The sequence below is a fragment of the Rhinolophus sinicus genome, linkage group LG15 (assembly GCF_036562045.2).
Source record: "Rhinolophus sinicus isolate RSC01 linkage group LG15, ASM3656204v1, whole genome shotgun sequence".
Classification (NCBI taxonomy): domain Eukaryota; kingdom Metazoa; phylum Chordata; class Mammalia; order Chiroptera; family Rhinolophidae; genus Rhinolophus; species Rhinolophus sinicus.
This window is the reverse complement of record NC_133764.1, coordinates 29102826-29117277: the sequence shown is the minus strand read 5'-3', so window position 1 is coordinate 29117277 and position 14452 is coordinate 29102826. Positions and strand designations below refer to the sequence as shown.

The 14452-nt window shown below is 38.5% G+C and overlaps 1 protein-coding gene across 16 annotated transcripts in view; it reads left to right on the top strand.

The window, feature by feature from the left end:
* Nucleotides 1-14452, top strand: part of BPTF (bromodomain PHD finger transcription factor) — a 124887-nt gene that overhangs the window by 99705 nt on the left and 10730 nt on the right. For 8 of the 16 annotated variants that reach the window (XM_074319899.1, XM_074319894.1, XM_074319893.1 and 5 more), the window contains 8 exons: nucleotides 21-246; nucleotides 973-1889; nucleotides 3458-3540; nucleotides 3800-4025; nucleotides 9021-9328; nucleotides 12108-12281; nucleotides 13027-13219; nucleotides 14120-14204. In XM_074319899.1, the coding sequence (XP_074176000.1) occupies nucleotides 21-246; nucleotides 973-1889; nucleotides 3458-3540; nucleotides 3800-4025; nucleotides 9021-9328; nucleotides 12108-12281; nucleotides 13027-13219; nucleotides 14120-14204 (2212 nt within the window). The remainder of the gene's footprint in view (nucleotides 1-20; nucleotides 247-972; nucleotides 1890-3457; nucleotides 3541-3799; nucleotides 4026-9020; nucleotides 9329-12107; nucleotides 12282-13026; nucleotides 13220-14119; nucleotides 14205-14452) is intronic. The other 8 variants (XM_074319903.1, XM_019732878.2, XM_019732879.2 and 5 more) reach the window with 3 other exon arrangements.

Sequence of the window (14452 nt, the reverse complement as noted above, 5' to 3'; positions counted from 1 at the left end):
GTTGTGTGTTTTTTCCATAGGGTGGCAATCAAGGTTTGACAGTAGTAATTCAAGGACAAGGTCAAACTACAGGACAGTTGCAGTTGATACCTCAAGGGGTGACTATACTTCCAGGTCCAGGACAGCAGCTGATGCAAGCAGCGATGCCAAATGGTACTGTTCAGCGCTTCTTGTTTACCCCACTGGCAACAACAGCCACAACGGCCAGCACCACCACCACCACCACCGTTTCCACTACAGCAGCAGGTAGAACTTGGGCTTTTATCGGAAACGCCACACATTATTACCACAGCTGCTGGGCTAAGAGGGGAGGAGAGGACCAGTGCTTACCTTTGGGAGGATATACCTCAAGCCAATAAGCCTAACAGCTGACTGGTCAGCTGCACAAGATCTGAACAAGATATCTTATTCTTCCAGACTCCCTGTCACCTCCATTCCCCCATAAAAAACATAGGAAGGGGGTAGGGCCAGCAAAAAGTAGTGGGTATTATGGTAACTGTGCCTACATTTACTCCTTGCCAAGCCTTATAGGCACTGAGTCATGGAGTTAATCTCAGGGTAGGTGGACATATCCAGCTCATAACCTGCAGGTGAGAGCTGCAGGTCCAGCACCATTTTGTTAGCCTGCTACTGTAAGCTGCTGTCACAATCTGCCACCATGCCGTAGGAGAAAAATGAGGGTTGCTTAGCCTGGACCAGAAGACCTGGCTGATTTCCAGAGACTACGCCCTGCTTTGGAAGCCAGCTTTCTGGAGAGTCAGCAAAGTGTGCAGAGGGTGGCCCTGAAACAGCTCAGGTTCCCCAATTTAAGAGAGTCCTAACCCACGTGTATCTAAATGGAGCATTTCCAAGGCATCAGTCTTCTATACTGAAATGTAGAATTCTCACCTTTAGAAAATCCTCTTCAAGTTGTTCTTTAACCTCAGTCTTATGTTCTAGAGTAATAGATTATTTGGTCTTTCCTTTTCACAGGTACAAGTGAACAAAGGCAGAGTAAATTATCACCCCCGACACAGGTGCAACAAGCCAAAACCCTGCCACCAGCTCAGTCCTCAAGTGTGAGTCCTCCGGAAGCCCCACCACCGACTGCTCAGCCTTCAGCTCAGCCCCAGCCACAAACCCAGCCCCAGTCCCCAGCTCAGCCTGAAGTTCAGACTCAGCCTGAAGTTCAGCCCCAAACAACTGTTGCATCCCATGTCCCTTCTGAAGCACAACCCACCCAAGCACAGTCATCCAAACCCCAAGTTGCAGCACAGTGTCAGCCTCAAAGTAATGTCCAAGGACAGTCTCCTGCTCGCGTCCAGAGTCCGCCACAGACTCGAATACGTCCATCAACTCCATCCCAGGTGTCTCCTGGACAGCAAGCCCAGGTTCAGACTACAACCTCCCAACCGATTCCAATTCAGCCACATACATCTCTTCAGATACCTTCCCAGGGCCAGCCACAGTCACAACCCCAGGTACAGTCTTCACCTCAAACTCTTTCATCAGGACAAACGTTAAGTCAAGTTACTGTTCCACCCCCATCCCGTCCTCAGCTACAAATACAGCAGCCACAGCCCCAAGTCCTGGCTGTGCCTCAGCTGCAACAACAAGTCCAGGTTCTCTCTCAGATCCAGTCGCAGGTTGTGGCTCAGATACAGGCTCAGCAAGGTGGTGTGCCCCAGCAAATCAAACTCCAGTTACCTATTCAAATTCAGCAAAGCAATCCTGTGCAGACTCACCAGATTCAGAATGTGGTCACAGTGCAGGCAGCCAGTGTGCAAGAGCAGTTGCAGAGGGTTCAGCAACTCAGGGATCAGCAGCAAAAGAAGAAACAGCAACAGATAGAAATTAAGCGGGAACACACCCTCCAAGCTTCTAACCAAAGTGAAATCATTCAGAAACAGGTAAAGTTATTAAGTAAAAGCAGCATGTTCAGTAGCTTGAATTATTGTGCTGTGCGTTAGACTTAGTGTTTGGTTGTGTTAGGTTTCCTAAATGAGACAAAAGTCATTGATGTTTCGATTTGGAAGCAGCACTGGATTGACCAAAAACTACTGAATGACTACTGTGGTTTGGAACTCTTTTTCGGCTATAAACAGTCAGTGCTTATTAGAAAAACTACTTGTATCGTGGGAAAACTAAGATGGGAAGCATGGAGTTAGGAGTTTAAGTATCATAAATTCAAAGCTAGAAGATTTAATGAAGTTCTAAAGCCACTTCGGGCATCATGGCAATTTGTTTGAAGTTATTTACAGATGTCGTCCCTTAGTTTGCATGTAGACTAAGCAAATTATAGACAGATTAAACTCATTTGCATTTCTAGCTACACCTCTATAAACAACTTTTAAATACCATTATTCCATAGCTGAAGTAAAAAAGTGGCATCATGCAATAGCATGTTAGTGAAGTAAGGTAATTTAGGTAAGTAAGCATTATTCTACTTAAAATGAAGTCACGTGTATGATGACCTGCAGCGTTACTGGGAAAACATTCTTTGCATCTACAGCATGTACCGCTTGGCACTAGTTAGGGGTTTGAGTGTGGATTTCAAGTGTTCCCATGTCATGAGACCTGCATTCATCTCCTGGGTCTCCCATTCACAGTCCATGAAATTGACTTCTCTGAGCTATATTCTCACTAAAACTTCCTCTCTTTCCAGCCTCCCGGGATTATTGTAATGATTAAATGAGTTCATGTATGTAGAAGCACTTTATATTTGACATATAACATTCTGTAAATTTAAGGTGTACAACATGTTGAGTTGATAATTTATGTAGTGTAATATGATTGCCGTTGTAGCAATAACTTAACACCTCTATTGGGTCACATAATTGTCATTTCTTTTTAGTGGCTGGAATAATTAATATCTAGTCTCAGCAAGGTTGCTGATTATAATACAATATTGTTAGAAGCACTTTTCGAACAACAAAAGGATTTTAAAGATCTATGGTAATAGTCTCATAAGATTGACATCATGTATAATATGTTCAAATGCATTGTGACCCAGCTTGGAGTACTGTATAGTCTGTAAATTGAGAATTATGTGTTACAGTAGCTGTCTTTACCCGAATCTCTTCACCCCATCTGTGGGATGGGGGTGGGGGAATTCTGAAATTAATGCCTGGGAAGCGAGCATAATGTGAATAGTGTGGCCTTTGGAGAATGATAGCTAGCGGCAGGCTCTAATTGCAGCCATATTACTGTGTCTCAGTATCTTATTTATAAAATTATTCTTACCTTTCAGTATTGTTCTGAGAAATAAATGAGGTCATGTCAAGTGCTTACCTTAGCACAGTGACCAGGACATGGTAAACCTAGACCATATAGTAGCTCTAATTTTATTTGTATTGTGATAGAAAATTCCTAGTTTCTTTGGGAAACACATGCTTGTGCTCCGATTGCTACTATTACCTGTATGCCAACTTGTGGTCATTATAAAATACGCACTTTTGGATTTTGTTCTGTCCTGAAGGTGGTGATGAAGCATAATGCTGTAATAGAACATTTAAAACAGAAAAAGACCATGACTCCAGCTGAAAGAGAAGAGAATCAAAGGTAGGGAGAAATGCTTATAACCCAATAACACAGGGTCTCACTGTGTGTCGGTCTGTTCTCTTTAGCGTGCACAGGCACAGGTTCTGAGTTTGTATTTTTTATCTTAACTGAAGTTCATTAAATGAGAACTCCTGGCTCTAATGGGTTCTCATTGCTGGTTGGAATCACTCTTTGAAGCTTTCCAGTCATCAAAAAATCATGTCTTAAGCCTTTCAGAATGAAATGCCCAGCATTACATAGGTTGTGTATTTCTCTCTAGAATGATTGTCTGTAACCAGGTGATGAAGTATATTTTGGATAAGATAGATAAAGAAGAAAAACAAGCAGCGAAAAAACGGAAGCGCGAAGAGAGCGTGGAACAGAAACGTAGCAAACAGAATGCTACCAAGCTTTCTGCACTGCTCTTCAAACACAAAGAGCAGCTCAAAGCTGAAATCCTGAAAAAGAGAGCACTCCTGGACAAGGACCTACAAATTGAAGTGCAGGTGAGAAGGGGTTTCCTTTCCTTTTGTGCCCACTATTCAGCATCTCATTTCATTCGTTTTCCCTGTGAAATTTTGGTTGAGCTTAAAATTGCAGCTTGTTTTCTAGAATTTACATTTTTGTACATTGAGTAAAAAGCTGTGGGACACATGTCTTTTGAAACAAGATAGCGATTTTATATCTAAATATATATTGTAATATCTAAGCTGGACTGACACTGGAAGAGGTTAGTCTATTAAACATTTGAGAAGTCTCCTGGGAATCGCTTTTTGTCTCTGATACAGTCTTGCCGGAAGTTATTAGGAGCCAAGTTTCATGAGAAAGGTAGACAGAGAAACTGCAAAATAATGTTGAAAGAATGAAAAATAAAGTGTGCTCATTAAGTAAAACCACATTTCTTCCTTGATTTGTGACCGATGTGGCAGGCTTTGCCAATCCTCTGCTTACTTGGGGAATTTATTGAAAAATGAAAGAAAACATCAATTCATACAGCAGCTTTTACAAAGAGAAGTGGGCTACCTAAAGCATCTGTAAAAGTACATGGTATATTTTAAGAGGTGAGAAATATTAAAATATTGATCAGCCCCAAAAATCAACATTATGCACAACTCTAAGACATTAGAGATCTTCCCACAAAAGTCAGACACCAGATGATAATGCCCCAAATCTCCATTATTATTGAGCATCTCTGGAAATTCTAGCTAATGTGTTAAGCAAAGAAAAGAAAGAAAAAGATGAAATTGTTAACTATACAATAAGATTATTACATCAAAACTCCAAAAGAAAAATTCCTCAAACTTATGAGCCAATTCAGTAACTTAGTCACTAGATAAATATCAAGACTATCACCATTGTCAAAGTGTAATAAACAGAAGAGCTAATTCACAGAAGCAACAGAATGTATAATATACTACCTTCCACCTTAAATTAAGACACATTTTATAGGTTAGAATTTTAATGTAAAAAAGGAAACCACAAAAATAACAGAAGAAAACACGATTGTCATTTTGTAATCTTGGAGTGGGAAAAATCACTCCTAAGCCTAACAAATTCCAAGTGCCACATGGGAAAAGAGATTTGATGGCACAAAAAGAAAAAAGTTTATATAGGGAAAATAAATACCATAAACAACATTGAAAAACAACAAGAAAAAAATTAGAACATTAATGGCAGAATTAATATTCCTAAAATTTAAAGAGTTCTTTAAGAAATAAGAAAGACTAACACTAATTGACTAGGTGAGGGGAATACTTTCACAATATATATGTAAATCAAATCACTATAATGTACACTTTAAATATCTTAACAACTTTTTTGTCAGTTATAAACGTACATGGTATATTTCAGCTTCAAAAAAGCTGAAATTTTAAAAAAACTCTAGTAGAAGATTGTATAAGACATAAAACCAAAGTTTTCAAATCTAAAAATGTCAAATATTAATAAACAAAAAGATATTCAACCTAACTACTAATGAAAGAAATGAAAATACTGTTTTTTCTAGAAAAAATAGCATGTATTTCTAGAGAACCGTTTATCAATATGTATGAGAAGATTGTAAAATGTAGATACACTTTGATGCATAATTTCACCTCTAGAATCATCTAAGATATATGAGAAGGACATAGTGAATGTTAATAATAACAACAATCTGGAATCAGCCCAAAGCCCACAAAGAAGAGATTAGTAATCAGTGTTTCTCATCAGGCACACTCTGGGCCCTTTTGACGGGCTACTTTTTTGCACAAAACTACCAACTTTAAAATTGGTTTCCAAAGGCTAGTAGCATCTTCTTCATTGTAACAACCAAAAGAATGACCTTGTCCCCTTCACATACATTCTCAAATACTCTCTAGAGCAGGGGTGTCCAAACTGCGGCCTGCGGGCCAACTGCGATCTGCAATCCATTGTTAATTGGCCCGCAGCAAATTCCAAAAATAGATTTAGTTTGCTTAAATAAACCAGGTGAGGCAATACGTACTTCTCCTAGAGTGAGTGGCCCGGCTGTTTGTGTATTTTACAGCATATGGCCCTTGGTAAAAAACGTTGAAAAAAGTTTGGACACCCCTGCTCTAGAGGTACCACTACCACCCTCAGTTGAGAACCACTGGATAAAATACATTTTGGAGTGTCCACACAATGGATGCCATTTTAACAAAATGGTGAGTGTAGGATTGGTGCTTTTTCTGTTTTTAATTCGTTGAGGAAATTCTCATGATAAATATTTGATGAAAAGTACCGGTTGCAAAATAGTATTTATAATGTGAGGTATCCATTCAGTTCACTCAACAAATGCTTATTTAACATTTAAAGTGTTTCACCTACTGTTCCCACTCCATATTCTACACAAAGTGGGGAAATTTTGTAGTTTATATTCTTTATATATAAATAAATTGCCTCCAAAGCAATTACTTTTAGCCAACAAATAAAAATAATCTGTAAGTCCATTCTCCCAAAGATTACCATTTAAAAATAATTTTAGAATATATCTTGTATATATTATTTTTAATATGGGTATTCACATAAACAGATTTTATTCAAAACAGAATCACACTGGAGACAACATATACTGAACATTTTTCTACATTCATTACACTATGCAGCCATTTTTAAAAGGTTATTGCTACTCTAAATACTCTATTGTAGTGATGTGTTCTTTTTGACAATGCATTACTTATCTAATGAGGAAGAAAATTACACTTTAGGAATATAGTCCACATTATTTTAACTGGTAGAACTTATTGCTGAGCTAATTTGCTTTGAAGGACAACATTCAAATGTGTATGTGCTAGCATATTTTAAAAATAATTTTTAATTATAATGATTTTATTTTTTATTTTCAACATATGTGATCAGTCCTTTATATCTACTTGTTCTTTGTCGTTTCTGCTTGTCTTTTTAAAATGGACTTTATTTTTTAGGGCAGTTGTAAATCTACAGAAAAATTGCACAAAAGATAGAGCGTTCTCATATCCTACCCCCCACTCCCAGTTTCCCCTATTAATTAACGTCTTGCATTAGTATGGCACACTACAATTAGGGAGCCAATATATTGATTGTTACTAAGTGAAGTCCTTAGTTCACGTTAAGTTTCACTCTTTGTGTTGTAGTTTTATGCCTTTGACTAATGCATATCATGTATCCATGTTACATAGAGAATATAGGATCGTGTCATTACAGTGTCATACAGAGTAAGTTTCACTGCCCTTAAAATGTCCTGTGTTCTATCTTTTCAGCTCTCCTCCATCGTCCTCTGCTTGTCTCTTTGATAAAATAATTTCTTACTCATTTTTGAGTAGAACTTACACCTTCATTTAGCTCTTTGAATATCTCAAACATACATACTAATAGACATACGTATTTAAAAATTTTTGTCAAATTGTTCTATAAAATTGATTTCATATGGAGTGAATTCAGATTTGGTTATTGCTTTTGTTGGTAGTCTTTTTTTCACATTACATGTTTTCATTTGGTATGTTAGTGGAGTGGTTTTGTGTTGTTTTGTTTCCTCTCTTGAAGCCCAGTGTAGCCCAGCCAACCCTAACACCAAACGGAAGCTGTCTTGTTTCCTACCTTAACACCAAGCGTGTTGAGTCCCCCTTTTTCCTGCAGAAACTATTACTGTTGTTGGGCTACCACTTCCTGCTTCTGGATCTGGAGCCCAGCAGGCCTGCAGCTTCGGCCCTGTTCACAGTTTCGTGTTTCCATTCCATACAGACATTAATATTGTATTTAAGCATGGCTGTGTCTTCAGTTTTCTCCTTTTATGTTTTACTATCATCGGTATGTTCTTGAAGGAGAGATCAAAGTATGTACCCACTACACTGTCTTAACGATCTTGATTGTCCTATGGTCTATTTCATTATGTTATAAACCCATATTAATTACAAATGAAACTCAAAATTTACTTTCTTCCCTAGGAAAAAGTTCCAACTTTTTTTTTTTTTTTTAAATTTTTATTGGGGAATATTGGGGAACAGTGTGTTTCTCCAGGGCCCATTGGCTCTAAATCGTCCTTCAATCTAGTTGTAGAAGGTGCAGCTCAGCTCCAAGTCCAGTCTCCATTTTCAATCTTAGTTGCAGGGGGCGCAGTCCACCATCCCATGTGGGAATTGAACCGGCAACCTTGTTGTTGAGAGCTTACGCTCTAACCAACTGAGCCATCCAGCCGCCCTCCAACTTTCTTTTTAAATAGAGAAGGTCTGTTGAATGTCACAGAGCCTATCTTCTCACAAGACTATCTAGACTACATGGAAAAAAATATTGATCCAGGACCATTCAGGTTTGTTAGAATTTTTGTGATGTTTAAAAGCTTGGTCATAACTATGGTTTCTTTACACCAAGTTTGTTCATGGATGCCAATCATAGTGGTTTTTCTAAGAATAAGTTGTAGCACTGGTAGCAGCGGTGTGTCTGTAAAGTATTTCGTATGGAAAGCAGTAAGGATTTTAATTTATGACAAAATCTGTGTTAAGAAAATGCTCTCCCTGCCGTCTTAAATTCTAGCCATGGGAGCATAATAAACAAGGCAGAGCTCTCATTCTACTCTGGGCTGATCAGATCATATTTTGAACATCATGTTTAGTACATGTTCATTCTCACTTGAAGGACACAGGAGTGGCCAGAAGAAAGCAGCCAGTGGGTGAGGACACTTGAAATCACACCCTGAGCGACGACTAAAATAACCAGGACATGATGAGGGCATGCTGGGAAGGGATGTTCTTTTTAGACACTTGGGCATCTTTCTGTCAGATCTCCTTTGAGGATAACTAGCAGCTTTCTAGTTGTTACGTAATCTTCACTTTCTATGTCTAATTGTTTTAACTGGGTTTAAGGCATAGTAGGAACACTCTACTCTTGTTTGGAATTGCTAAAACTCCTTCACATTAGGCTGAACTTTGGAGCTACTTCGACAAGGGAGGTAATGTAACATCCTGTGGCCTGAGCGTGCATTTACGTAAGTCAAATGATAGTCTTGTATTGTCTTTAATTGGCAATAGGAAGAGCTCAAGAGAGACCTGAAAATTAAGAAAGAAAAAGAAATGGTGCAGGCCACAGCAGTAGCTGCCACTTCCCCGCCTCCGGCCCCCCCGCCTTCGCCTCCACCTCCGCCTCCCCCACAGCACTCAGGCCCTCTGGCCACGGCCACGGCCACGCTGCCTGCGGCTTCCCAGAAGAGGAAGCGAGAAGAGGAAAGAGACTCAAGCTCCAAGTCCAAGAAGAAGAAAATGATTTCTACTACCTCAAAGGAAACTAAGAAGGACACAAAGCTTTACTGTATCTGTAAAACGCCTTACGATGAATCTAAGTGAGTAGATCCTTTTGAGCTCTAGTTTATTTTCTTAAAGTTTAGCTGTTAAGTCTCTAGTTTTGAAGAAAATGAGTATATTGATAGCAATGTAAAGTAAAATAGTTAAAAGAAAGGGTAATAGTGTTTCATCTGTGGTGTTGCATCTGATATTCTTAACCTTGACACTAGAAAGTAAAAACATTACCTCACGTGTTCATAGTTCGTGTTTGTCCATCATATTCTTTTCTGTCAAAAACAAGCTTTCTGTTGCTCCTTTGCTTTCTCCTCTTCTCTGGATTAACTCCAAATCAATCAGTCGTGCTGTCTGGAGAAGGAGGTTTATGATTCTTGCTGCCCAGAGTTGAGCGCATCCTTTCTGGAATCTTTGCAACCCTATGATTACATCAAATTCTAGAGACTGTCTGAGTATGAATGGTGCAAGAGGTTTCGCGTTTGCGTGGCTTTGGTTTTTTTATTGTTTAATTTTAATTCTGTGGTTTTTGTATTGGAATACTGTAACGATATTATTTTTTGTCAAAGTTCCCATTTTCTTGTTGGGGACAAAAGTCAGAAAAGCACAAAAAGTGTTCCTTTTACCCATTCCTCAAGTAAGACACTCCAAAATTTGATAAACATGGCAGCTGGAAACTGTTTTTGACAGTTGTCACTTGTATTTGGTGATATATAAACATTTTAGAGATACTAATCTATAAATGTAGTCTCATTTTTTGAAATCATTATTATCATTCAACTGTATTTAGCTTCCATTTTAAACATTTACATGTAGGCCAGCTTTGTAAAGCCAAAATAAACCATGATATTTTTACAGTACTGAAAAGTTTATTTGTGCTATAAAATATGATCATTTGGTATTGGTAATGCTTATTGTCTACCTTAAATGGATGCCTAATCAATTTCTAAAATAAAATTGTGATCTCTTTAATGATGTGTAAGTTGCAACCTTGAAGCTGCTTTGATGGTGCTATTTAAATTATAATGTGCTAGATCAAAACTTTTTGTTGGTAGATTTAGCTGTGTGTTGAATTCAACACAGATCAGTTTAGGCATCTTCACTTTGCATTGTCTTCCTTTATTGGGAATTACACATAATGTAAACAGTGGAGCCCTATTAACTGATTTTTCCCTTAGTCTAATACAAGTGTGCCTCCCTTTAAGCAAAATAAACTAAATGATTTCTAGAACAAAACAGAACCATGATTTTCTTTCTGACAAAAGATCTGCTTGTGAAATTTCTTTAACAGTCTTCTTTGGCATATTGAAAATGCCCAGATCCCAGAAATGTGTACGTTGCATAAAACGAGGCACACATGGACATGTACTCATTCTGTTGAGATTGCCTCATCATCGTGGATAGTTCATGTTTTTCAGTTTGTCATTATTAACATTTCAGGATACCAGGTTCATTTGAGTTAGTGGCTATTTAGGAGTATTTTATAATTGCTTGTACCAGACGTGGCTGGTTTGGGAATCTAGTGAGAGTGACTAAAACTTGAAATTCAGATCCTCAGCTTACTTACAGAACATACAGCCCACCATTTGGTGAGGGCAACATACAAAAATACCTTGAAGGCCCACACCTCTGGCATTGAAAATCATGCAAGAGTCATATTCAAAAGAAAAAAGTTAGTGGTAACAAAATAAACCACACAGCATGTATTCCTTAACATTCATAAAGCAGGTTAGTTTGAAGATTGAGAACTACTTCCGTTTCTCTAGGTCAATCTACCAAGAAACACCTTGCTAGGACCAGTGGCATCAGCAAAGCCAGTCTGGTTCCCTGTGATTCATACTAATCTTGCTATGACTTTGGCCTGGCCATCCTACACAGTGCCCGCCCACACTTTCAGATAAGCGGTGTTTGTCATAGAGATACTTTTCATTTTGTCACTGGGGATCTCACATTACAAAAGCCTTGAGGGTTAACCGTACCTGATTAACCCCCAGTTACACACTCACACAGCCCCACCCAGCCAGTTACTGTAGAACCTCTCACTGTTCTGGATAACTACCCTTACATTGCCCTCCACACCATAGTTTTGAATTGAAGCCGTTCCTTACCAGTTAATTAGCATGACCACTCTCTGCAGTGTCACACACATTTTAGTAACATTATATTAACTGGCCCATGTCATCATCTGTTACAGTTAGATTAAATTCCAGGGCTTATTTAGAAAACTTGTCAGAAACTGAATTATTCCATGTACCTTTCTTAGTTTTTCTTCTTCATATCATATTTTGACCATTTATCTTCTACACCTGGCTGACCTGCATGTTCCCTGTAGTGTAACTTCTACTTGGTGTTTGCGCTTTGCTTTGTTTTCAAATTTAAATTGTGCGATACATTTTCAAACCTATCTAAGAAATAGCCCTGATTTTGAAATGGCTTCTGTGGCATAGGTTTGACAGATGTAAGTCTTTGATTCTTTGGCTTTGGTTTTTGTGCCTGTTACAGTTTTACACACATTCATTAAGAAGCAGACATTACCATCAGTGTGTTCTTTATTTTTTTCAAATTCCAGTATGTTTTTAATGACCCATATTTCACTAAACAGTGTATTTGTTGAAATCGATGTCAGTGACTTTATGTTTCCATACTTGATACAGTGTCAGATGCTGTAGTTTGCCAGGGTTAGGATGGTTGGATTCAAGGTGTCTAGCTGACTCATTGCAGAAAGTTATCCTGTAAGAAAGTGAATCAGCGCAGGGAAGACAGATTTAAGTACCATGCAGCTCAAAATGACAATTACATTGTCATTTTCATTGTGAATACTTTTAGGTTCTATATTGGCTGTGATCTTTGTACTAACTGGTATCATGGAGAATGTGTTGGCATCACAGAAAAGGAGGCTAAGAAAATGGATGTGTACATCTGTAATGATTGTAAACGGGCACAAGAGGGCAGCAGTGAGGAATTGTACTGTATCTGCAGAACACCTTATGATGAGTCACAGTGAGTTCTGATAAGAGCATCATATTTAATAATTTAGGAAGCCAAATTGCTCTGACTGGTTATTTATTTTAAAATAAAAAGCAAGATATTTTTCTGCATATATTATACACTTACATTACAAATTCCTTTCCAGTTTTTTTCTCTTTTTCCCTCTTTACCTCCCCTTCAAAATTTATGTTGCTTCATAGTGAATGTTTGAGATTCATTGGAAAAAAATATGGTTTAATGGTAGACTTGATTCTTCAACATGTAACATAGAAATTAATGAGATTAAAATAGCCTGACTTGTTTGGACTTCATCAGTGTTTGAAATGGCTTTCTTGTAGGTTAGAAAAACACTAATTTGGATACAAGCTCTGAGACTGTTATTAGCTTATAGGCTTTTGAACTCCCAGTTGGGTGGTTAATATCAGCTTCCCATTTGATATGGTACTTGTTGAAAGATTTTGGGCTTTATTTTGTTTTGAGCTTTAAAGTCAATTAAAATGTTTTACTTTTTTTGTATTGGTTCTCTAATATTATAGTGTTCTTAATAAACTATTAATGCCTGTTCTTAACATCAGAAATACTAAATTAACACATAGGAACGTCAATCTTTAAAAGTATTAAAACAATTATAATACTAAATGTTTTATATCCCAGGGTTAGAATATTTTCAGGTGCATGTTTTATTACTTTTAAAATAAGTTATAAGTAATGTGATCCCATCTGTTTTGAACTCACATTTCCATTTCGGACCTTGCAGATTCTATATTGGCTGTGATCGGTGTCAAAATTGGTACCATGGGCGCTGCGTTGGCATCTTGCAGAGTGAGGCAGAGCTCATTGACGAGTATGTCTGTCCACAGTGCCAGTCGACAGAGGATGCCATGACAGTGCTCACGCCGCTGACAGAGAAGGACTATGAGGGTCTGAAGAGGGTGCTGCGTTCTTTACAGGTGAGAAGCCACTCTGTGTGTAGTGTTTGAAGATGAAGTCAGCCAGTGTGACTTGGGAAACACTTCTAGGGCTGAACTTGCCAATCTTGGAGTACCTGCTATTTACTGACTCCCAGCCAGTCTAGCGAAGTACTCTGCAGACTTCAGTCCTCCACATGCCAATGTCATGAGGCTCACCAGATCCACACACTAGCCGCACTGTGGTTTACCTAACACTTGTACTTTAAATGACTCACTTCTCTTAACCTAAACTTGATCGCAACACCACAGATTGAAAAACAGTTTAATTCAGTTCTACTGAGATACAAATGCTTATCTAAGGTTTTGAGCCAAAGCCTTCCCTCTCTTATTAAAAATTTAAAGGGGATGGGATGGTGTACGAGATTAGCAAATGTTAGAGATGTGTTCTAGACATACGAGTGCTAGGTTGACACTTTCTCCTGTTGTAGTGCTAGTCACAACTGAAAGCACTGAAAGGAGATCAGTAGTCTCAATATGTGGTTGAGTGTTCTTTAACATCACATCTCTGCCACCTTGTTAGCCAGTAGTGGTAACCATTCCACACTTGGAACCCATCCCACCCCCAGTTTTACAGATGTGCCTGCAGTGCCAACGTGGCTTAATGGGCAGGTCATCAGGGGGAGCTAGTACTCCACCCTCCCTCCCCCCATGCCACGATCTTCAGACAAGCCTTTGAGAACCGTTATTATAGTGCGCTCATCTGAGATAATTTGGGACCAGAGCAAAAATCACCTCAGTATAAATATTTTACCTATCCAGTTTAAAACTGATTTTTGGAGTTTAAAGTTTGTTTGATGTAGTAGCTCCAATGGGAAACTTAAATGGAATTGGTGTTTTCACCTGACAGTAATGATGCTTTGTTTTTTTTCCCTGTGGCAGGCCCATAAGATGGCCTGGCCTTTCCTTGAGCCAGTGGATCCCAATGATGCACCAGATTATTACGGTGTTATCAAGGAGCCAATGGGTAAGTACTTGGGTTGAATGTGGAGTTTTTTCAGGAGTCTGCAGATAATAGTCATCCATAAAATTATATCATGAGGATATGTTAAGCAGATTTGGTAGGAGCATAAATTGGTATGGTAACTTGTAGAATAAACTAGGAGAATGTATTTACAACGCACATGTGCATAACCTTGGACCTAACAATGTCATTTCCTAGGATTTACATTGGCACAAGTTCATTGTTCATCACAGCAGTGTTTATAATTGCAA